Source organism: Pseudochaenichthys georgianus, chromosome 13 (genome assembly GCF_902827115.2).
Source record: "Pseudochaenichthys georgianus chromosome 13, fPseGeo1.2, whole genome shotgun sequence".
Classification (NCBI taxonomy): Eukaryota; Metazoa; Chordata; class Actinopteri; order Perciformes; family Channichthyidae; genus Pseudochaenichthys; species Pseudochaenichthys georgianus.
In genome coordinates, this window is record NC_047515.1 from 24,191,055 (window position 1) to 24,216,060 (window position 25,006).

At 43.5% G+C, this 25,006-nt stretch overlaps 1 protein-coding gene across 5 annotated transcripts in view; it reads right to left on the reverse strand.

Moving 5' to 3' along the window:
* The window catches only part of cux1b (cut-like homeobox 1b), a 63,152-nt gene that overhangs the window by 33,039 nt on the left and 5,107 nt on the right, over positions 1-25,006 (reverse strand). For all 5 annotated transcript variants that reach the window (XM_034097483.2, XM_034097481.2, XM_034097480.2 and 2 more), the window contains exons 2-5: positions 12,184-12,294; positions 8,075-8,122; positions 4,053-4,131; positions 1,294-1,431 (exon numbers count right to left, since the gene is read on the reverse strand). In XM_034097483.2, coding sequence (XP_033953374.1) covers positions 1,294-1,431; positions 4,053-4,131; positions 8,075-8,122; positions 12,184-12,294 — 376 coding nt within the window. The remainder of the gene's footprint in view (positions 1-1,293; positions 1,432-4,052; positions 4,132-8,074; positions 8,123-12,183; positions 12,295-25,006) is intronic.

The following is a 25,006-nucleotide window of genomic DNA, read 5'->3' on the forward strand; positions in this document are numbered from 1 at the left end:
AGGGGAGCACGCCACACCCTGCACGTGCATGCATACGCGAGTCATGGTGAGATATCTGGATTAAGAGGTTGCTTTGTCTTTGCACAGAATGAAATGAATGGGCTGTGATTTTAGTTTTTTTAAGCAGAGGTCAATAATTTGTACTTTCACAGTATGTGTGAGTGGCGAATAAAAAAGAGAGCCAAAACAGATCCACTACCACCCAAAGCCCATTAACATCGTACAGGAGACAAATAATAGCTCGCAGCAACGTATTGAAAAAAGAACTATAAACTATAAATTAGTTCATTTTTGAAACCATGAACTTTAGTTCAACATTTTGAATTATGAACTATGAACTGAACTAGTTCATTTTAAAATTTGTGAACTGTGAACTGAACTAGTTCATGTAGAAAGTGAACTTTCCCAACACTGCGCACACCCCAGCAGGCATTTGTACCAAAACAATAGCAAAGCTGTGATGTTGGCAGCAGCAAAACCAGTTGAGCCACATTAGTTCACATTATTAAAAAAACAACTTCACTTATTACTGTAAACAATTAAATCTATTTAGAATATTTTTCACCGCTCTACATTTCCGTCTGACAGACATTTTTTTAAGGTTACTTAAGCCAAAATATATATATTTGTCTTCAATCTAGAGGAATCAAGAAAAATCCCATTCCTGGTGGGAATGGTGAGGTTACCTTCAAGCATAACAAACACATTGTTGCTGTTATCTTGCATGTGAACATTTTTATCATTATTTACTTTTACTTTTGAGAGTGTTCTCAGAGTAGCAGCAGTTTGAATGTCTTAACAAATATTTACTTTTGTGGTGGTCAATTACCAAACTGATTAAAATATTTTTATTTCATCTTGTTGTTTTTTTATATTTCCAACTACAATACACTGATGACCTTAAACAATATGTTCCATTTTTAGGACAGATCCCGTCTTTTCACCTTCATTTCTCGTCTGTATATTTTTCTTCCCATCTATTAATCAGTGTAAATGTGCCTTTCCTAGCCAAAAGGCTGTTTTCCCTCCTCACTGAAGCAGCCTGCTACACCATCTTAGTTTGGCTTTGGTCACACAAGTGTACTCTGCACTTTCACTGGCCATAATGGTAAAGCAAACGCAGAATACAAGAGAAGAGAATATTAAAAACCTGCCAAACTACACACACAAATATGGAAATAAGGAATGGTGATATGTGCTCCTCTATGATTAATTGTTTGCCCTACATCCATGCCCCTCTCAGAGTCAGTAAAACCCCCAAATGTGTGGCTCTGCATGTGTCCTGTCCCTTACCTTGGTTTTTAACCTCTGCAAACTCTTTGTTGTAGTCCTCCAGTGTCTCTCGAAGTTTGGTGTTCTCTGTCTCAATGTCATGCATCCTCTGGAGCTTCAGCTGCAGCTGCTGAGCCAGCTCCAGCACAGGTACAGGGTCTGGCAGAGACAAAAAACACCGCGTTAAACACACTGAAAACTGCAAAACAGACTACCCAAACAAGGGCGGAGAGGTGGCCTAGTGAGCTAGGAATAACTACATCCAAGGCCCTGTGAGAGCGGGAGTTTGCCCTGGTGAAGTGTCCTTGAGCAAGGCAATGAATCTCCTGCAGCTCCAGGAGAACTGTTCTGCAGCTGACCCTGACCTTTGATCTCCCTGTGGAGAATGACTGGTTATTGCTAGGACCAAAACATATCCCAAATACTAGCAATAATATGACAAGGAGAGTTATATGTTACCGTCACTAATGCATCACACAGCTATAGGTCAGGGATTGACTTTATTTACAGAACTGACATTATCATTTGATACTGGATTATCGTGGTTAAATTCCTCATCAGAGGGATCTGAAATGCAAAAAATAAACTGTACTGCAGTAAATTCAGATGACACATTTGCTGGTTTCTTTCTGCTATATTTTTCTTACTTAAAACTACCAACCGGTCGGATAGGTGGATGACAACTCTACATGATGCCATAGCTGCCAATTGTTTTTTGTAAATAAGTATGATTAATGTTCAACAGCTAAATGTCCTACACTGGACCTATCGTTACTAACAAACCTTGATAGATACATTCTAACATTGCTAATGTAATGTTAATTTCAAATATATTCAAATATCGACTTAAGTACATTATTGGCAATGCTGTACTGTAAATACTTATAAAACACTTGTGCACTTCACTGAACGGAAAGAGAAAAACAGAACGGAGATTTGGCCTGCTACAACAATGAAAGGTCGAAGTCAGTTCAGCCACATTCTGTTTATCCATAAAGGTTATTGAATGATACACTATCAAGCATTGTATCAACAGTGACTATTGTCGGTGTGCAAGATAACTTTGTTTTTGTATGTGGGGGAAATGCGTCAACTGCTGACACGGCAGGAGGACTGGATAAGTGATACTCGTAGATACACACAGACAGCGGATGAGACACATTAACAACAGAGATTACTGGGCTATGATCAGTGAAAGCGTTCGCTATGATGCAGCTTGAAAGCAAGAAAAAAAGAGAAACATTGGAGCAGACAGATGGACAAAGTGGAGCCGTACAGAATAGGCAAGGCAAAAGGTAAATAAGAGATTAAAGGAACACGAGACAGACGGAAGACAACACATTTCTCGAGGCATTTCACCAACATCTCTGTGAACACACAGCAGGGTTAACTGTCAGTGTGATGAAGAGAGCCCTGTCAGTCAGGCCAATCACATCTGATTGGTGCTCATGGGTGGCAGACTGGTGACAGGCAGCCAAGAGACGCAGGCGACGCTCATCAGCATGCCAGCTAAAAGAGCAGTTTGTGTGTGTGTGTTTATGCGTGTGTGTTGTATAGATAACAGGAACTGACAACTTACAGCTGGGGGTAAGGGGTGTGTGTGTGTGTGTGTGTGTGTGTGTGTGTGTGTGTGTGTGTGTGTGTGTGTGTGTGTGTCTGACGCAGTTAGATATCTTAACTATGCTAATGAGAGATCAGCGGAGAACGATTGGGGAATTTCATGCTGATTTTGTGCTGTCAAGGTGACACACCATGCAGGGCACACACACCTTGTCACAAACACACATCATGTGCACACTTGCATAGTCTCAATCAAATACACACAAGAACAAACAAACACTAAGGAACATAACGCGATGCGCTGAATTTGGACTCAGCGCTGCGGCGCCCTTGAAAATCAACTTTCTCTCCCTCTTATCAAACCTTTGTCCTTCACATAGCCCACCCCCCCTCCAAATCAACTCTACAGCCTGTTAAAAGCAGTTTGACTTGTGGGCCACTGGTGCTGAGCGCTCTCGCCAGACACCTTTAATCTAAAGCAGAGCACACTGGGCTGACTAACCAGGCCCTCAGTTGATAGAAGACAGAACAAAACACACTGTTTCCTCTTTCAAGACTGCTGCATTAGTCAGGCTGGTCTGTGTCTGTGTGCGTGTGTGCGTGTGTGCATCAGGCATTACATCATTGTCTCGCTGCAAGTTAAGAATAGCCCCGTCAGAGCTGGCGCTGACTTATTGGGAGCAGTACAATCCAAAGATATTACTGTAGGTCTATCCATGTGGGAATATGATGACCTCCTTACGCTATAGATGAACCCAGCTCCTCTCTCATTTCTACATACACGGCCTCTCCAGGGCTCCCATACAGCTGAAACCTCCACCCAGTGGCTCTGTGGCGGTGTGTGTTCTGTTTCACTGTGCTGCGTGTCCCTCCTCGGCCTCAGTGCGCTGAACGTGACTGCTCATGTGTGCACTTCACGCCAGCCAATCGTGGGCGCACTTGTCATCCATATCAGGACGCACCTTCTGTTAAGACCCTATAAAGGCTTCACCAGTGGGGATGAGATCTCGTGGGGACACATTAAGGCGTTGCACACGCCTGGATGCACAGTGAAGAAGCACCAGAGGTACGGTGGCGTGCGCTTTTCCCTTTCCTCCTTTGGTACCGTCTGCATGTAAGAAGTGGTTCTTTTGATCATGTTCTTGGACTCAGGAGGTGTCTAGACAAACACACAGAGACACAAAGGACACACGCAGCACAGACATAAAGTGTAGTCTTACCTGGGACATCGATTATTTTCTTGTACACGTTCAAGAAGGCGGCCTCTGCTTCTTTACTTCTTTTACTCAAGGCATCGATCTGCAACAACAAAGGAAAACAATTGTTAATTGTTGGTTACACCTCCTCACAACTGAGAGTCACATCCATACACTTGGAAGGCAGGCCCATTAATTTCACAGTGGGACTCCTCTACATATCTGTCTCTCCTCACTATGCGTCGGTATGCTGCATATGATCGCGGTTCTCCTGACGGTGGCTGCGTTGGTGTTTCCTTCCCGTGAAGTCAGTTCAGCTGTTCAGCTGATGACGGATGCGTTTCGTTTGCCTCGTGTCCGCGTCTGTCTGTCCTCAAGTGTGTGTGCCTAACTGTGTGTGTGTGTGTGTGTGTGTGTGTGTGTGTGTGTGTGTGTGTGTGTGTGTGTGTGTGTGTGTGTGTGTGTGTGTTCGTTTGTTTCCCCTCCAGCACGCTGACATCATTAAACAGCTGGCTCAGTCTTTCCAGCCACAGCAGGGGCAGATTATTCAGTCAGCTCTTAGCAGCAATACAGTGTGGATCCATTACTGATGCAGCCATTAACACAAGAGGGCACGGCATGCATTCTCTCACCAATATTATGAAATGGAAGGCATTAGATTGGATCCATAAGAGATTAATAAAAAATTAAAAAATGGGGGAACTTTTTCACTGTTCTGTCAATGAAATCCTGAAACATTAGGCAGCCAGTTGTATTGCAGTCTCTGTGTCAAACTTCAATATGTGAAGCAGACGGAGTAGGCGAAACGCATCTGAAATCAACTCTAAATGGAGGGAAACAGATGCCAAATAAAGACATTCAGCGGGTGCTACTGTACTGGGCAGAGCTACAGTTCACTACTCTGGCTCACGCACTCAGACTAAACAGCCTTGTGTTTCTCTTCCAACTCCTCCAGCACATTCACTGAGAGAAAAGGAATAAAGACAAAAGCCTATATAAGTCCAAATATAAAGTCTTCACATTCCCAGCCAAGCCAGTAGTGTAGTTGATGGGTGGTTTAGGGGTTCCTGCCACTGTAAACAGAGCGGGCTTCATGTAATACTGCCTGGGCTCCTATGGGAACCTAATAAATCTCTTCACATGGCTTTGATTCATCTCTAGTTTTTTAGCCGCAAAACATCTGGCCCTGAGTAGGCTGGTGCCAGCACCCCTCCCTCCCCCACCCCCCTTATTTATCCACGTCTTTCAGTCTCTCCCTCTTGTCACTTCCATGTTCTCTGACTCGGTTTTTTTCTCTTTCGCTCAATCTTTTTCAGTGTCAGTCTTTCTCACGTGTCACACAGTCATGTCTATCTGGCATATACAGTGCTTCTGTCTCTCCCCCTCTCTGCCTCTCTGCCTCCCTGGCACACACCACACACACTAATATATGTCATTCTCACATCATGCTGCATCATGTACTTTACCCTCTTGATGGGCTGGGTGACATTGAGCGATCAGGATCCTCAAATGCAAGGCCACTAATGGGGGATTACTGATGCTGAGCACTAATACCTCTCACACACAATCACCAAACCTGTTCATCAGTGCCGAAATGTGTGTGCGATGTGTGTGTAAATATATACATATATGTGATCAGAGCACCACAACACAATCTCATGATAGAGAAGAAACACACGCTCACAAAATGATCTGTCGATGGCAATGAAGGAAGCTGGCTGCGTGACTGTACAATGACTGGGCCAAGGTCAGTGGTACAGCCGCTTTATATAGCCCAACATGGGAGGCAGGAAATAGACATTTAATGTAGGACACACCCTACAGTTAGAGGCAGGTTAACTGCAGGACCAGAGCCATTAGAAGACCACCCAGGATTTGCAAATACAACCCTGCTGTTCCAAACTGCAGCTCTTTCAACCAATCCCAATGACATCTGCTATTACATGCTTCCCTGCCCCCATCCCACACACACACGTACACACAGACCAAGCAAAACAAATGAAGTGACACAAATGATACCTCACCAGTATCAGTGCGTTACCAATGAGAAGTGCTTGCAATTGCAGAAGGTATCCCTGACACATCCACACACACAAACACACGTCAGCACCTTGTGCCACCATCACTCAGCACCGCCTCGCTCCCCTATCTAACCCATAGTGTGTGAAGGGCATCAGGCTGACCTGGGAGAGTGTGTGTGTGTGTGTGTGTGTGTGTGTGTGTGTGTGTGTGTGTGTGTGTGTGTGTGTGTGTGTGTGTGTGTGTGTGTGTGTGTGTGTGTGTGTGTGTGTGTGTGTGTGTGTGTGTGTGTGTGTGTGTGTGTGTGTGTGTGTGTGTGTGTGTGTGTGTGTGTGTGTGTGTGTGGCCCCAGTGGAGTCTGATAAGGGGAGGCTATGGGAAGCAGAGACTGAAGCCTTGGATAATGGAAAAGCTTATCTGATCGATGGACCAACAAGGAACACTGAGCATGCCGACACACACACACACGCACACGCGCACACACACACACACACACACACACACACAACCCGTTTACCAGACTAAGGCCTTGTGGAAACAGTACTGTTATTGGTAATAATTGTGACCTGAGGGCATCCACCTTTCAATGACAAAGATTAAACACGGTATCAAGACCTCCAAGTTCCTGGGATAAAACTTTGTATTGTTCTGTCCGAGTTCCACATTCACTTAGTAAAGATTCAGGCTCACAGGGTAAAAAGCCTAAGGATGAGTTCAACAGGAAGACCCTCTGCTTTCTGGTGCCTGTCTTGTCCTTGATCAAAGCACGGAGGGGTAAGCAAACAAAGCCAGGCTAAAATTACACATTCTCAGCGCTGCTCATGTTGTGGCATGCAAGCGCGCAAAATAGTCGACTGATTGATGGGCTGCTCTGAGACTGGCGCGGGTGTACAGTATTATCTCAATAATCATAAGATAATGTCTTTCTCAGTTCCGCGACCACCCACTATGTGTCTCAGCGTGTACTGGTGTGCACGGCGTCGAGGTGTGTCAACACGAGGATGGTGGAAACAGCTGACAAAGCCACAATTATATTGCTGCCGTTTCTATTCTCTAAATAGACTGGATCATCAGCAGAACATGGTGGGACCACTATAAATTACAGCATTTTTACATAACCACTGGCTGTGGGTGCTGCTCTAACACAAGAATATGGAAACTAACCCAGTGTTAAACTGTAATATTCTATGGCCAGTAGCTAAGAAACCCTATCACTATCTTTTGAGATGATTTTGTTTGCGAGCATGTGTGTTTCTGTGTGTGTGTGTTTATAGAGAAGAGATACTGTTGAGCGTAATGTCCACCCACTCCAACCCCAAATAACGCCCCAGTCTAAACCAGCCGCTTCCACTCCTACCCTCTGACTTTCACATATGGGAGTGAACTGGAAATGGGTGGCTGCCAGACAGGAGGAGTCATGATGGAAATAGGCCAAAATGATGGAGGAGGAGATAGAGGCGAACGGTGGGAGTATAATATAGCACACACAAGTCACCTCTTATAGGTCAAGGTACATAGAAACCTAAGGCGCTACATTAAATTGAAAGTAAATATATGAGCCACAATGAACCAAAATGGCTTTTGAATCACCAGATCAACAAATAACCCCACCGAATCATGCAGACAAACAAAGTCTGAGGAAATAGCATTGGTGAGTTGTGACTGGCTGGAGCCGGGGTTTTGTGGTGCCTTTTTTTTTGTTGCAGGATGCAATTTAAACACACCCTCGGGCTACAGGACTTCATGAATAGGACAGAAAATCAAGAGCAGAGCAGAGCGAAGAAGAGAGGGAGAGGAAAGAGAGGAAATTAGATAGTGGTAAGAGAAAGAACAGGAGATGGCAGAGAGAAGAGAGGAGAGAGGGAAGAGATGACAATTAAAGAGGAAAGACCAAGGCGGAATAAGGAGAGAAGGGCACTGAGTGAAGGCACGACAAGACCACTCAACGAATGTCAAACAGGCTTTATAAAATGCAAAGATAAATGCTGTGCTAGAGTATGTGTGTCAATAGGAATTTCAACACTCACCTCTCCTTGGAAGCTTTTGAGCAAAGGGGCAACCTGTTTCCGGAAATCCTAAAAGACAAAGAGAGGAAGAGGTTAGCGATTCTCCAAAAGGAGATAATGAACCGATCATGTTCACTGCTTTAACAACAGATAATACACAGGAGTATGTGGCAGAGATGTACAGAAGCTGTGAAAACCTCCTGAGTGATATAGAAGAAGACCGCATTGGGTCAATCATTGAAATCAACTAGCGGACGTTCTTGCAACTGCTGATGAATAATGAGTGATGCGTGAGCGAATGATGAACATGAGGGTAGGGAGGAGGCCAGGTTTGCACCCCGAGGTGCTCTGGCGGACTGCGTTTCTCATAAGAACAGGTGCAGCACCACCTGGGCCACCCAGAGGCACCCCTATTGCGTGTGAGACAGGGAGTGAATGAGGACTACAGTTCATGCAAATTGTCTCCGTGCACAAAGTTTTTACTATAAAGCAAATGCTTTTTATCCCGCGAGTCCCATTGCATGACTTTTCAGTACGAGTCAGCGGTTTCAGATTAGATAGCCAGTCGAGTATGTATCAGGGGAACATGCAAATCACCATGCTGGTAGCTGAGCCTACATCCGGACAAACTGAACTGGAGCGTACGGTAAAAAGCGTGGTAGAATAGGACATTCTGTACAAGCGCATTTCATTTGCACAGTTTGTGGATACACACATACTCAAAAAGCTGCCTAATGAAGATGTGAAGTAGGGCACCGACAGATGTGTGCTCGGGAGACTCGGCGCCTTTTAGAAACCTCCGCCTAAAAGCCTAACCGATGCTACAGAGAGCGTGCATCCCAAACTGGCCTGGGACCAGTGTCTGGGACCAGTGTCTGGGACCAGTGTCTGGGGCCAGCCTAATCCCAGGTTGGTCCAGACAGGCCGCTTGTCTGGGGCTGAGGACAGGTCATGACCTCGGTGACCCTGCCCCATTGTTACCTCATCAGGGGTCGCTGTGGCTGTTTGTCTGGGCCAATTCAATATTCCCCTGCTGGGGATAATGACCTCCACCCCGCCCCCAGCTCCACCCCCGGCCCCCTTCTAGCTCTGCCTTCTCTCTCACATACACAATAAACGCACAAAACGACACCCCACCATACTGCTGTCCGTTTTGTCATTTGCATTAGATTTAGATTATATTCTAATTTTCCATTTCAGGTTTCAGTTTCCTTTCGGTTAGTTTAACTATCATAAACTAAGTTCTTATTTTATTTAAAATTGTATTTTCTTTAAGTTTAGTTTCTATTGTTTTGTCAGCCTTGGTGAGCAGTATCCATGTTTGTGACCTGTGTTATGATCATTGCGTTTTAAAACGTATGTTAATATTTATGGCTAAAAAAGAAACCTCTGTGCAATGGAATGCAGTATAATCCTGCAATAATTATTATGTTTGTATAACTCATAACTGCGCTGCTACAATTCCATATTAGTTTTAAGTTTCTGTATTGATTTACAGTTAAATGTAATTCCTCATGTTATTAGATTTTAGACATTTAATGTTTTTATCATTATCATTTATCTTGCAGTTTTCTAGACTAAACAGTGCAGTTTGACAAGCTTGTGCACAAACACACACACTCAAGAAAACACACAGAACCCACAAAAACACATTCAAATAACATGCAGAGGCGAACCACTGCTGTCTCAGCCCAGCTCTGAACCCTGTTGGTCCACTCTGCAGCGCTCCTCCCCCCGGCCCCCGCCACTTCCAAAGATTTATGACCGTATAACATAACAATGCACACAGACACCATGGTCAGAGTGTGTGTGTGTGTGTGTGTGTGTGTGTGTGTGTGTGTGTGTGTGTGTGTGTAGTGGAGGGGGCCAGGCAGCGGGAGATGGATGGCTGGCTGGTGTGTGAGCTGCCGGCAGACAGCAGACAGGCCAGCCCGAGGAATCCTCCGGGGAGTATGGAACTCCCATTCGCTGTCTGTCTGCCCTGCAGCTAAACACAAATGTGAGTGTGTGCATACGCACACACACACACACACACACACACACACACACACACACACACACACACACACACACACACACACACACACACACACACACACACACACACACACACACACACACACACACACACACACACACACACCACACACACACACACACACACACACACACACACATCACACACACACACACACACACACACACACACACACACACACACACACACACACACACACACACACACACACACACACACCACACACACACACACACACACACACACACACACACACACACACACACACACACACACACACACACACACACACACACACACACACACACACACACACACACAGTTGTTTTACTACCGCTGCCTCTGGCTAGCAATCTTTGGGACATGCTACAACCATTCCCACCCTTTCCTTCATAACAGTGTGCTATAGGAGTCTTGACTAAGTAAAAGGAAATTAAGAACTGGATGAATAATTCAGGCAACTAACTTAGGAAGCACAGTAAGATGTAGCCTAAAAAGAAATTCCAACAGTGTGTCAGTACTGATGAATTATGAAAACTTTGTTTTCACACTGCATTTCTTTGCACTACTTTTAAAATGCTACAAAAGCCTGCCTGTGTGTGCGTGCGTGCAGACCATGGGTGCAGTTCACGTCGAGTACAGCTCAACAGACTAGACACCGTCAACATGGGCTGGTCTCCTGGTTGTTGAATAATGGATCAGAGACGGACTCCCGCTCAGCCTAATGCAGTCTGATCTGATGTGACTGTGATCTCCACTGACTGGTGCAGACCACAGAGAGCTGACAGCTCGCTCTATATGCTGGTCAACCACGCACACGCACACAGCCACGACACGACAGAAAACACAGCCCTGTGAATGCACATAGGACGATTGAGGCATTTTTAATCAGGCCATCACACGTTATGAACCAGCCTATTTAGTAGGCATCTTTGGTGCTAATACACCTCCACACTGCAGGCGTTTTAATGCCGATTCCTATTGAGCCCGTTACAGCCCTGTAATGAATCCTGTCGCTCGTCTGGCCTGGCTCAGATTCCTCCTCCACATACCAGGGAGATGCCAGGGGCCACACAGACGCCAGAGGAGCCTTCCTAAATCACAGCCTTGTTACACTGATGAATGTGTGTGTCCTGTTCTCTGATCTAGGCTATCTGCCTCTGTGTGTTTTTGCACGAGCCTCTGCTTCTCTGCATGTTTTCTTTGTGTGCGTGTGTGTGCGTGCGTGTGTGTGTGTGTGTGTCTCTCCACCTCTGTGTGTTGCAAGGCATGTGGTTAAACTTGAAAAGGAGATTAGAGATGAATGTGTAGGGCAAAGTGAAATGAACATCTTCTGTATGCAGGTACAGTTTCCTCTAGTGTATATTCCTCTACGCCGGGTGGGCTACAAGCTGAAGTCAATCGTCACAATCCTCACCCTGTGGTAGCTATAATAGGCCTACTGTCAACTCCACCGAGAGTTGACGATTTTCTATCCACAGTCTACTCTGTTCATACATAATTCATACTGCCATCAATAATTCACCATGGTGACATTACCAATAATAACACAACAATACTTTGTTTTCGCTGTGTGGTTAAAAATGTGTTGCCTTGGTAACGGAGATGAAACAAATATTCCCAGGAGGAGTGATAGGAACACAGGAACAGGACAGAATTCCCTCCTGATCCCACTTAGTAGTGTTGTCACACTCTTTCTTTCTCTCCCTCTTTCTCTCCCTCCTGCTCTGCCTCTCTCTCTCTCTTCCCCACACACACACACACACACACACACACACACACACCATCACAGACCACACTTTCTGCACGCATAAAAAACTAGGTCAGATAATACAAACTCCTGAGGGGTTTTCTGTTTTGTCTCTTTAGGATTTCAGGGAAACTAATGGAGAGACTATTTTTGGGAGCCAAGCCCGCATCTCTGCGCCATCTCCTCCTCCCCTGCTTTCTCAGTAAATAATAACGTCTACACTTCTGAAGAGGAGAAGAGACAGAGAGAAACAACGAGGCACACTATGATTGTCAAAATAATTGTGGGATATATGCATGACTGTGTGTGTTGGTGCGTGTCTGTGAATATCTGATTTCTCACCTCTGGTGTGTTCTTCTTGAACTCGCGGCTCAGGTCGATTAGTTTCTTCCTGGACTGTTCACTCTCGTCCTGTCTGTTGGCAAGCTGTGTGGCGGTGGCGTCTAGTTCTTTCTGCAAAACAAACGCACAACTTTTTTAGTTTGCTAAGAAGAGAGCGGCAAATGTTATCACATTTACCATTACTGCTTTAGTCGTTATAAACAGCGCTGTTGTTATCATTGAGAATAAAAAGTCAGGAGCAGTTTTCTGACTAGACAGCAGACTACTTGAACCATCTGGCGTGCTGCAGACTACCCATCCTGCCTCAGCTGAACTTGGCAAGTTCATCGCAGCAGCAGAGGCCGAGAGCAGTACCACAACTTCGATGCCCCGCCAAGAAAAACCCGTCTACACCGATAGTTTGATCTGCTACCAGCGCAGGCCGTATCTGGAGCCATTCAGCCTGTCAGTCATGTCTTTACCACTGAGACGGGCATGAGAGCGCTTGCAAGAATTGACTACTACTACTCCACACACAGTTCACAACAATTATTAACTGTCTGCACCAGACTACCCGACCCCTCCCCATTACAACTGCACAATTATCAACAACATCAGTGTTGTCAAGAGTGAAGCAGGGCCCGCCTTTATCCATATCCATTTGGCATTGTTATTAATAGCTATTTATGGGACTTCCAGATGATGGGCCAAGTGCTGACATTAACAAGACGTTCAGGCCTTGTAAAGATTGTATCTCTCTCTGCTGAGTGTTGCTGGATTATGTTTCTGTTGGATTCTTGCCTCCTGTCACGCTCACTCCTTTTTTCCCCTCGTTTTTTCATACTCTCTACAGATCATCCACTCACCCATTCAACCAGTAGAACCTTCTCCCCCGTTTAAATCTCTCTTCTCCCTTTACTCCGCCTCCCCCTTTCTGTCTGCCCCCTCCCATCCACCTCCTGTGAGGCCGCCCACCCCTGAGAGTGATTAAACGCTGCTGAAGGGCCGTTATGCTAACTAACACACTAATCATTTAATACACACATTACCACAGGGGCCCTTGTGGCTCAGTCTGCTGACAAGGTCCCAAAACACACTCACACACACATGCCCACCTCCTCACATCGCCCACACCCCAACACACAAGAAAATACAACCCTCTAAAGAAATAGTGTGATCAAGTACTAATTAGTAGATTTCCCCCCCCCCATCAGCATTAACTTTAATTCCCTGACCAGCCGTGATCTTGTTTTATCCACAAACCATTAACAATATATAACAAATGTTGTTCGACTTTTGACTGCAATGGATTTTACGCATTAGCAAAGGACGTTTGAAAAAATAATAAAAAATGCTCGCTTGCTTACATGCTATCTTGCTCTTGCTGCCCATGGAGCAGTTGATGTAGCAGCCTGCCTGCCCATGGCCATGGAGCAGCTGCACTATCTGTTAGTGAATTTGAGCGTGCGCAGAAGCTTGTGCAGCGCTTGATGAAAGGAGGAACCTTCGAAATTTTAATCACGTTAAATTAATTGTCAAAAAAGTAATGCTCCAGTTCATGAACAGAGGTGTAATTATTATATTGGTAAAGATTAGCTACAGGAACACGGATATAAGGCCCAGTTGGTTAAAGATACTAACATTAAACTTGTCAGATATTAATCAAAATGTAAAGTATTAGGCCTTAAGGGCAAATACATTTTAAATCATTCAAAAATATAACTCACTGGAACACTTGATTTTAAAGCCTGATCAGAATTTAGAAGGCATCAGCAACAGCCAGGAAAATTTTAGGTATATCCAAAAATACAAGGAGATAATGGCTTTAATCATTCAAGCTGTGATATTAAACACTAGGAATGTATTTTGAAAATATAGAGTATATAATCTGATTCACCAAGCAAGTTAAATGCCATGGCCGATTAGTACAGATTTGTGATTTGAGAGAGAGAGAGAGAGAGAGAGAGAGAGAGAGAGAGAGAGAGAGAGAGAGAGAGAGAGAGAGAGAGAGAGAGAGAGAGAGAGTGTGTGTGTGTGTGTGTGTGTGTAAACATTTTAGTTTGGCATGCATATCTTTGTCTGTTATTGTCATCGTCTGTCTTGCCTCTAAAAAAATGCTCTCATATCAGCTATGAGTTTTTAGAAAAAAGGAAATAACCTTCATACAACCTCTTTCTATTGACGGTGAAAGAAAAGCACAGCTCAAAATGAAAATAACCTTGAAAACAACAGCCTCTTTATTAAACTCGCAAGATTTATCTTTGATATGCAAATGAGTAAATATGCCAACTTCAGGTACATTTATCCTCAACTAGTTTTCCAAACGTTAAAAGAAATTCAATAATCTATTCCTATGAATTGATTAGTGTGCTCCGTTTCAGAGCAAACAGAAATAAACACAGTCCTCCACTATAGTCTTGCTTTATGAGGTCATGTGCCAATCCCTGACGCCCTTGATTCTGTCCAATCCCTTTTCAAAACCCTTCACATATCCCACTGTGTTACCAAATCCCCATTCCAAAAAAATTCTCACTGCTAAGCTAAATAAACACATCACACATGAAAGAGGATTGATTCAATGCCAAGTGGGCAAGTAATTATTTCTCAGTAAAAAAAAAAAGGATCCTCAGACTCAGTCAGATGTTGACTATGCAGCAAACTCTTTGCCCACATCAGCAGACACGGGCAGACTTTACACTCATCTTGCTGATAGAGCGTAACATCCGAAAGTGCACAATCCCTGCTGCCTACCCCTTGTTGTTCACACACATCAAATCTCACCGACCATTAGGGGACCGCTCCTATTCCCACTGTATGCCACATATAAGCACGATAGGTTGTCACATTTAAGTACCTTAAGTGAAATACTGAACAAATATGTTTGGGTATTTGTTCTGCTGAACCCTGTTTTTGTAGAACGTGGGTTCTGTGGTCAGTTTACATGTAACAAAGGTGCTGACTCAACTATGGTCACAGGAGAGGTTCTGTTTCACCCTATACCTTTTTTCTTTGTGTCGACAAACTATAAAACACCACAAGTTTTCTAAAAAAAGATTGCAACAGGCTTTTTCCTATGCAAAAAATGTTTTAATAGCCAAATGTGAACTGAATTAATTATGTCAAACAGACTCTCTGCTTCCTCTGAAACTGGTTGCAAAACATTTACATAGGAAAAACAGATGCAACTTCTTCACAAGGTGATATGCTCAAGGTTACAACAATTTCTGTTAATACGGTTACACTGTAAAAACGGGTAGCTTTACTTTAATATGAGAATGGGGACTTTCAATATGTATCATCTGTCTGAATGTTTTGCAGTGAGGATCAGCCCGGCAACCTGATCCATGCTAGCATCCACATCGCAATTTAATATTACTGCCCTGACTAAAGATAGCAGATAGCTAGATTAATAGCTGGCTAAATAGAAAGATGAAGACCTTTCATTTTTATAATGACTGGAAAGATGACATCTGTTACAAAATCACACGATTTTTTTTTTTTTAATGAGAGAGAGAGAGAGAGAGAGAGAGAGAGAGAGAGAGAGAAGAGGAGAGAGAGAGAAAGAAGAGGAGAGAGAGAGAGAGAAGAGGAGAGAGAGAGAAAGAAGAGGAGAGAGAGAGAGAAGAGGAGAGAGAGAGAGAGAGAGAGAAGAGGAGAGAGAGAGAGAAGAGGAGAGAGAGAGAGGAGAGAGAGAGAGAGAGAGAGAGAACCGGTTACTTGTATTTTTGTTGTTAGCATCTGGTTAGCTAGCCGCTCTAAAAGACATAAGGAGCTGTTTCAACAACAAGGTGGAGGAGAGTCCTCTGCTGTCAGACTGAGAGAGATAAACAGCTCAGGTGAGGTTAGGGACTCTGAGTGTTTAGATAGTTCATTTTAGTCCAAGTTATCTCAGTGGGTCTCAAACCAATATGTGTTTACAAATTAAAAAGAGGTTGGAAATCATTCCAATGTATACTATAGGACAGTAAACCAAAAATATCCTTTAAAGTTGGAGAGATACAAAAATATGCATAAATAAATAAATGTTAAGGTAAAATAAGATATAAATGAACAACAAAAATAAAAGTTACATTTATTTGTTATTGGCTATGGTAGGTTATTGGTTATGTTCACATACTTATTTGATTATTAAAATGTAAACCAGTCTCTTTCATATGGGTGTTTTAGAGTTGTACAGTACACCCTAGATCAGGTCTCTAGTAATTTTGTGCTCAAAGTGCACCAGATTGAAGCATTTTACTTTAAAATGTCTTCCCGGGGTGACATACCCCCGGACCCCCCTAGAGGATGTGACGTCCACCCCCCAATTAAAACATGTTCATACAATACTGAATACATTTGAAGCCATTTATGACGTATATTACCTATGTCAATACGTTTCTGTTTTGTAGTGTATTTGTCTTTTGTAGAGATTTTTCATTTAATCTTTATATATAAAATCTCGCCTAGGGCAGCAAATTGTCTAGAACCGGCCCTGGTACTAGGCCTCAAGAGCCTTTCTTGTGCTGGCAGACTCATAGAAACAAATTGGCGGGGTGCACTTTGCACGCACTAAAAAGTTCCACGCACTCCGCGCTCACATTATACTGGGCCCACGTGACTTAGCACCACTGCTAAGACTCCATCCTAGGGGAAACACTGGACTGAGCATGTTTGATCAAAGAGGTAAGCAGTGCAAACATGTCTTGTTAAATATTGAATAACTATAACGTTTCAGAATCAAAATTAAAATAATGCATATCTATGGATCCTTAATTAAGTTAAGATGAGTAAACATTTATAACAGGGTTAATTCAGAATTATGAAGCAGCATCCCATAGCTGCAAGTAAATATAGCATTGCTTCATCAAACTCCAAACTTTTGGATTTGAATATTGTTAACTTTAGGCCAGGCTGCTCTACAGGGGCTCTGCCATCTGGCATACCACTGAGAATTTATTTTTTATCATGTTTGACATCAATGATTAACATCTTGCTAGTTTGATAAAACTTACAAATTGACAGCTAGGAGAAGAAGCCAAGACATGAAGAAACTAATTAACAAAATCCAACATGCAAATGCAGGAAGTCTACATTTCACAGTACATGACTAATGTAACAAGAAATATAATTAATTACAGGGGCAAGGTTCAAATACTAGCACTCGTGTTGATGCTCCAATGTAACGCCCGCAGTGCACCACAGAGCCCCGGTCAAAATGCATGAAAAACTTGTGTACTCTGTGCCCGGGCCTGGGTCTCTGAGGTCAACCCTCTCTGGCTCTCCTTGGCATGCCTGTCAAGAGTTTTACTTTCTAGATCTAAAAAATTGTTTAATTAACCAATGATTAGTTATTTTAACCATTTCACATTCACTTCAGCACTACTTTAAAATCTTGGAATGGCTGGTTAGGACCGCACTGTCTAGTTAAGCAGAGGATGGAATATGGTGTGTGCAGGGGAGCATTAAGTGTGCTGTACTGTCCTTGTGAATGCTGTAACAGCCCCTGCTTCCCTTGGCTGGACTGGCCCACAGCAGCAGTCCCTGTCCTGGTTCATTTGGTCGTCTGGTCAGCTGTAAAGACGATTGGAACAGATTGCCAACACTCCCTAGAGAGACATCAACACCGACTTGGCCAAGAAGCCTCCCGCACACTGCTCCACACGCGTGTGCTCTCACATGAATGCACAGACAAGCCACTGCAGTAACTTGGGTAGCCCAGTCTTTCCACATTCTTTTAAACTGCGTTTCAAAAAGGGAAATCTGCTAACATGTTAGCCTAGTGAAATTTGGCATAGGGAGCTATGTTCTCGGTTAGGAGGGGAGGTTGGGCCAAACGGAAATGATTCTCTCCCTGTCCTACAACTGTGGTAATAATACTAATCACTGATAACAGTCACGGGTAAACAAATCCTGTTACCACTGGCCATCCGACCCAAGGTGTACGTGTGTGTTCATCTCTCCTAATGAAATTCCTTCCACTCGTCTGCAGGCAGAGAGAGGCCTTCTATCTGACTAATTCGCTCTAATTACTCTAATGAGCCACAGGTGATGATACAGTGAGACTGATTAATTAAATGGGAGGCACCAATCAGGCATGTCTGATTATGCCAATCACATTGACTACCGACTAAATGAGATAACAGGAGACAGACGCACTTTAATTGAGGTATCAAAACTTCATGGAATTCCTTTTGCCCTCACGCTCCGACGATGCCGAGACAGATAGACTAGTGGAATGACAACAAAGTTATTGTTATGTACACAGTATGAAGTCAATCTGCAGCTGCCGTCCGTGCCGCCACAGTGACCAGGAGTGCACGCAGAGGGGAGAACACCACACAAGGATTTGCTTCAGATCTCATTCTCTGTGGAATAATTGGGAATGTAACTGCTAGAAACACTTTGTTTACACATAGACTGCAGTTCCTCATGCCAAGTAGTCTGCCACCACTTCTTTAGTCCAAACACAATGTAGGTTAACTGCTTCACAATCGGTGCATGCTTTACACATTCATCTAATGGAGATCTACTCTTGAATTCATGGCAGGCTAAGAAAGAGACGGACAATATTTCATTCATTCTTTTTGGTTACACTAACAGCGTATTAGTCTCAGTACAAAAGAGGCTGATATTTTGTTATAAAACTTTGCTGTGTGCTTTACAGAGTGAAAAGCCTTTTTTGTACAGCCTCTGTACTCGGCTACATGACACAGATGTTTAGATGAAGTTTTCTGTCTTGCCCGTGCAGTCTGTAATCTTTCCTTTTATCTTCGACATGTCTGAGGCTGTTATGTGGTTATGATAGTAAACAGTCAAAAGGTGTCTGGAAAGATGTCTTATCTGAAATCTACGAGGTCTACCTCTGAAACTCCCCCTCCATCTCCCCTCCCGGCGTTCCAGCTCCTATGCGGCTGACTGCTCTGAATGCCAAACCTACGGTGTGGGGGGGTGGAGTCGCAGGGTGGCAGCTCAGTCAGGAGCGACAGCCGCGCTTGCTACAACGACACGGTACATGATCACAGGCACGCCCCCTCAGAACACCGCACAGATAAGACACTAGGATCCTGGCTGCCTGTCTGCCATGCTACCTCTGCCATAGCAGGAGGCACAACTTTAAAATGTGCCAACAGAAGCCAGACGCTGTTTTCACAAACCACACAGGGTTTGAAGACGCAAGTCATATCCTCCTGAATCTCTGTTTTTGTTTTACCTCTCACCCTTTGGAGTCAAAGCCACTAAGTGTTCTTATCCGTGAGCTAACAATAGTTTCACCATGACATCTGAGGTCTTAACGCTTTTTTGCGCGAGTGTGCGATAGTGTGTGTGTGTGCGTGTGCAAAGGGTTGGGGGCGGGGGTCAGCCCACCACTCTTCACATCTTAACAAGGCGCTTGTGGTCCCTGAGCATTTTGCTCCTTTTTTTGAACACAGATCCATATCTAACAACAGCACAGGAGCTGTCAAGACTCACCTCACTGATGCAAGCCTGGATCAAAAACAGGCTTTTTACACCTCAGCCTCGTTTGTATTGATCCGTGTTTCTCTGCTGAGAGACTGGTTGTTGTTGTTGTTTTATCTCCCCAACATCCAAGCCTGAACTCTCCCGAAGCTTACTGAGAGCTAGTCATTATTTTTGCTCAACCTATTGTCTAACGAGGGGTTTCAGAGGCCAGGCCTGAGCCTAAATACACAGATAATGAGACTAAGATGGTTTCTGGCGTAGAGGACGTAGAACTCGCTTGGTCTCATTTTACAGAGTTGGAATTTAGCTAGAGGCCTGTGTCACAAAGGGTGAGTGGTGTGGAGGGTGCAATGGGAGGATAGGGGTACAGCGATATGCTAGGGTGTAATGCATTGGTGAAAGGGCAAGATTTTTCATCCCTGCGTTTACAGGGTGGAACGGCTAGGATATTGAGATCTGAGATAGGATCAGAGGGTAGTGAGCTGTTTCAGCTTCGATAAAGGCCACGCATTACAAACAGAGCACAGATAGAGAGAGAGGGAGCAAGAGAGAGAGAGTATCACACCTCTCATCCCTGAATTAATGCCTCCATTCTGCCAGCCTCTCTGTGCCAGTGAGAGGAGATTGGGGAGGGGATGAGTGCACAGATACGGACTAAAAAATGGAAACTGCGATCATGGAGAGGGGCGATAGGGATTAATCAAGTCTGGAAGAAGAGTGGGGCTCTCCAGGCCCTGTAGCACATACACAAGCCTGTGTCTCAAGGACTCGGTTAAGCAATTGATGCCGCCGCTATTACTTTAAGTAACGTCAAGTGCAAGTAACCATGTGGCAGGATCACAGGTGCAGGATAGTAATGGTGTAGACATCCACACACCATCCTACACTATGTGAGTCTTTTTGGCCTAGAAAGTCTTTGACCCCCAACAATGGAGCAGTGTTTAGTGCTGCTCTAATTTGGTTAAGATTTGATCTGCTCACAATTCGTTAGCCTATTTGATTTGTCGTAATTCACTAAGATTTCCATTTAAGGACTACACGCAGCTTCATGCTATTGGCACAGTGACTGTACGGTGAAATGGGGTCTGCATCACTCCCATGCGCCTCTGGTACATTAAATCCCCGCTCTACGTGATGTCCTTTTCCACATTTTAATTTAGCCTCGTCTATCTGTTGTAGCCAGTAATTTTCTAGACGCCTGATGATGACACATCAGCGGGAGTTGTGCCACAGCCTATAAAAGCAGCATGTTGACTTCCACGCATTAATCAAAAGCATGTATGAAAATGCTCCATTAGGTTAGATAAATCTAGACGCCTTAATGTGTCCAACACATGCTGTCACTTTTTTTCTAGCATGCCTTCTGACTGAGTCTGACACCCATGGTCTATACGATCAACGTCAACAGAGCATGTCCTGGGGCTAAGTCTTACTCAGCCTTTATGAGTAAGAGTTTTTCTGCTCGGCTTGCGTGAGTTTTGTGAGAAAAAGGCAGAGAAACACAGTGAGAAAGAAAGAATGAGCATAGCTAATCCCATACAGTAATGACAGAATAATTAGCTTGCATTAGGCCATGTAATGGGTGGTAATTATATCATTTATTCTGTGTTGAGAGAATGTGATATAAAGCATGCACAATGAAGGAAGAGGAATTGAGCTCAGTGGGACGTAGGATGGAGCATGTGTAAGAGCTCTTTCTATTGATTGATCCAAACATCAAACGAACCGCTGGAGTAATGGGAGGAGTGAAGGACAGCTAAAAGCTATTTGGAGCCTCCACTGCATAAAAGACTTGACCTGTTCAACACAGCCTACATATCAAAACCATCAAACAGCAATCAATAGACCAGAGCGGTCAACTCAACAAACCGTCACCCAACTAAAACATCAAACCCCCGGCCCAAGCGTCAGATGATAGGCTACACTCAGCTTATCCATTACCATCAGATAAAGAGGAGATAAAACACATAGCCTAATCCTTTCATGTGTCGTGACAGCCACAGCAGCCTCCAAGGCATTCCTTCAGTCTGGCTCTCAAATAGTTTTATGGCGGAAGGCAGCCATTCAGCCAGCCAGCCAGTCAGGGCTGTTCTGGTCTGTTTGTCTTATTTCACAGTTTACACGCTGTTTTATAGGCAGTTATTATGGTCACCATGGTGATGCCATACATTTTTAATGGTCTTTTGGTCTGAGGGCAGAGAGTGTAATAAACGAAAAAACACACACACATGAAAACAAAGACTCACAAAACACGCTCCTGCTGTGGAAAGGTCTCCTGTCCCTCCCTTCCTCTCTCCCTCATTCTTTATCAGTCTCACCAAATGCCTATCTCCCTACTTTCTGCTTCACGTGAAACATATAGGCTAAACGTACAATTGTCCTCTCTCATTCCACATCTGGAGCTGATCAGAGGGCCTCCTGGAAGTTGAGGCCTCTGGGCCTATTAATAACCATACAGCTGAACTCAGGGTCAGACAGCAGTCAGCGGATGAGCCTGTGTCTACTAAACACATATTCCCTTCCCCCCCTTCCCCAAGAGGACAACTCTCACTTTTTAAAATGAGGCTACAGAGTTTAGAAATGTACATTTAGTTTAACACTTTTGAATCCTCCAACTAAAGCAGTAGCTCACAACTTGTTCCAAAATAAGCAAACAAAGAGTAGGAGGTTGAAACTCTGACCTTGCATTTATTCATCCTTATAAATTAAAACAAATGCATAGGAAAGCAGCCTGTGCTAATTGTCAGAACATTTTCTACCGTCTTTAGTTGTTTTTTTTCTTCTTTCGACATCCAAACAAGTTCAAGTTCAAGGATGCCAGACCCATTAAAGGCAAAACAGATGGCAAAGTCCTCATCTGTTGGCTGTAAAGGTTAGACCAGTCAGACAGCCCAGGTCATACTGAGGTCTGCGGGGTCAGACTGTTTCTGAACCCTGACTCCAGCTGGACAGCTGCTCAGGTCAAATGTCAAGGAGAGGTTAAGGTATCGTCTGAGGACGTCCAATGAATTTCACAGATAGAAGAGAATACCCAACGATTTTGGAGACAAAGCCATGGACCAGTTACTACTTTTCTTAATCATGCAGTAATAAAAACAGGGTGCAGGTAGTTCAAACTACTTAATTTGATTCGTGATTTGTAAATGTAACTTAGTATTTCAAGCATTACACTGATTTGGATAACAGTCAGTTATAAAGTTGTTTTTACTGAAATACATAAGCAGCCAAACGTGAACTGCCTCAACTGAGTTCCTCTAACAGGGCAAAGTTCTCCAACTTATGATGCAAAACTAAAGCAGTGAAATATCTTACTGAAAGCAATGAACCATTTGTTTAGCAAAAACCACCTCCATCCAACACACACACATCCACGCACCTGTGAATACAGGGTAGTTGAATCATCATATAATCGGTGGTAGTTTTCTGCTGAGCCCAGCCAGCAGTCTGTGTTATTTTTAGAGGGCTGACACAGAAGCGAGCCGTCCATTTACTCTGTGAGCTGGCAGCAGGACCATCACAGCTCTGGTTGCTTATAAACTACCAAAATGGGAATGATCTCAACATAAACACTGCAAAAGGTGTGGACACTTACAGAAACAAAGTTAGCTCCGATTCCGAACCATTACTTTGACATTAGGCTCCTTATTATAATACACATTAAACCATCAAACATCTCGTCATTTTATAGCTGTGATGATACATGCTCACACTTATAGGAGAATAACATAACTATTAACACTGCGAGTCAATATAAAAAAAGGGATTCACACCGTCTACCGTGTAATAGTGTAAAAAAGAGAGCGGATTGGACAATAAACTGCTTGCCTTAGCATTCTACAGAAAAACCACTTATTTTAGACTAATAAAATCCTTGTGGTAGCAACTCACAAACTCCTTGATGGACTCAAAACAAGACAAAAACATGTTAAAAAGGGAGAGAGTAACTTGGAGTAAGAACTTTGGATAAAGGTTGAAGGCTATTCCGATCTGTTGTGACTGATGGCTTGAGCCTGAAGGCCGACTATGGATCTGGCAACTGAAGCCATGATTGACATTGAAAATTACACAGAGTGAGCTATTAGCAGATAGCAGGCCATATCATAATTCAATCCCGACACCACCAAAGTGCACCAATATCATAATTCAATGCCAAGAACCATTAGCCTGCAGCACACCAATATCATAATTCAATCCTGAGGCCATCAGCCCTTGCCAATATCATAATTCAATACTCAGACCATTAAGACGCACCAATAGGCCTATTAGAATTCAATACCTATGGTCAATGATCTAATAGGACACTGATACTGGAGTCATGGGTTGACATGGAAAGAGGACTGCACATAGGGCCTTATTTAGTCAAGACGCCTTGATAACAGTGGGATAAACAACACTAAAATTAGTCAGGGCGAGTGGTTCACCAATAGCTTGGCTACACCAGACGCTGAAGGCCACAAGAGTGTTTGCTGCAGAAACACATTTCGGCAGGCTTATGCTGAGGGACACTTTTGTTGAACAAAATGAAACCCTGCATTAGCTTCAAACTCAGCTATGCGCTCAGCCAAACTTGTCAAAAACGTTTCGAACACTGGCTCCCAGTGTGTGACCGCCTGCAGTTGGTCTAAATTATCCCATTGTGGTACCTTGTGGAAATGGGACTCCATTTCGTTTTCTGGTCCATTGCCTCTGTTTATATTTCCATGTTAACATCTTGTATAGCGCCTCAAAAATACTGTTAACTCTCATCCAGGCCCGGCTTGCTGGATCATCAGAAATCTGCACCTTAAACAGCCAAACAAACATTTTCAAAAGCTCAAAATTCCCCCACTGCTTTAAGTTAATTTTTCACCAGAGTTGTCATTATTCAAAGTTATTCCCACCACACATTTCTTAGGTTTCCTCACTTAAATCTAATCCTCATGTTCTTCATGTATAGTGTAAAATGACTCTGTAGTATGGAAAATAAACGCAAGAATGATTTATTACAGATAGATTAATTAACTCAAATTACATAACATAAATTGGAAATGTTGACAAATATTGTTTTTCTAGACCATTTACAGTACAGTCATTAAGTTTAAGGTCCCCAGTTGTGAGGATTTTATTATATTCTAGATTTTTGTTGGACAAAAAAGGGCAATGTAGATGTCATTGAAGGCTAGAGGGGTTACTTTTGTTACTTTTTAACAACTATTCAATTATCACGTAAATAAATCAATAATACTAATAATCCTTAATTCCAGCTTCAATTAAACTGTTTACTACACTGTGTGACCAATAAAGTTGTATAGTAGTAGTATAATAGTTATTTGTAGGTCACATACCGCTGAAAACAAACTGGAAAAAGCTGGAATTTTAAATTACTTCCCCATTATGAAGGTGAAACGGTTGAAAACGTGTA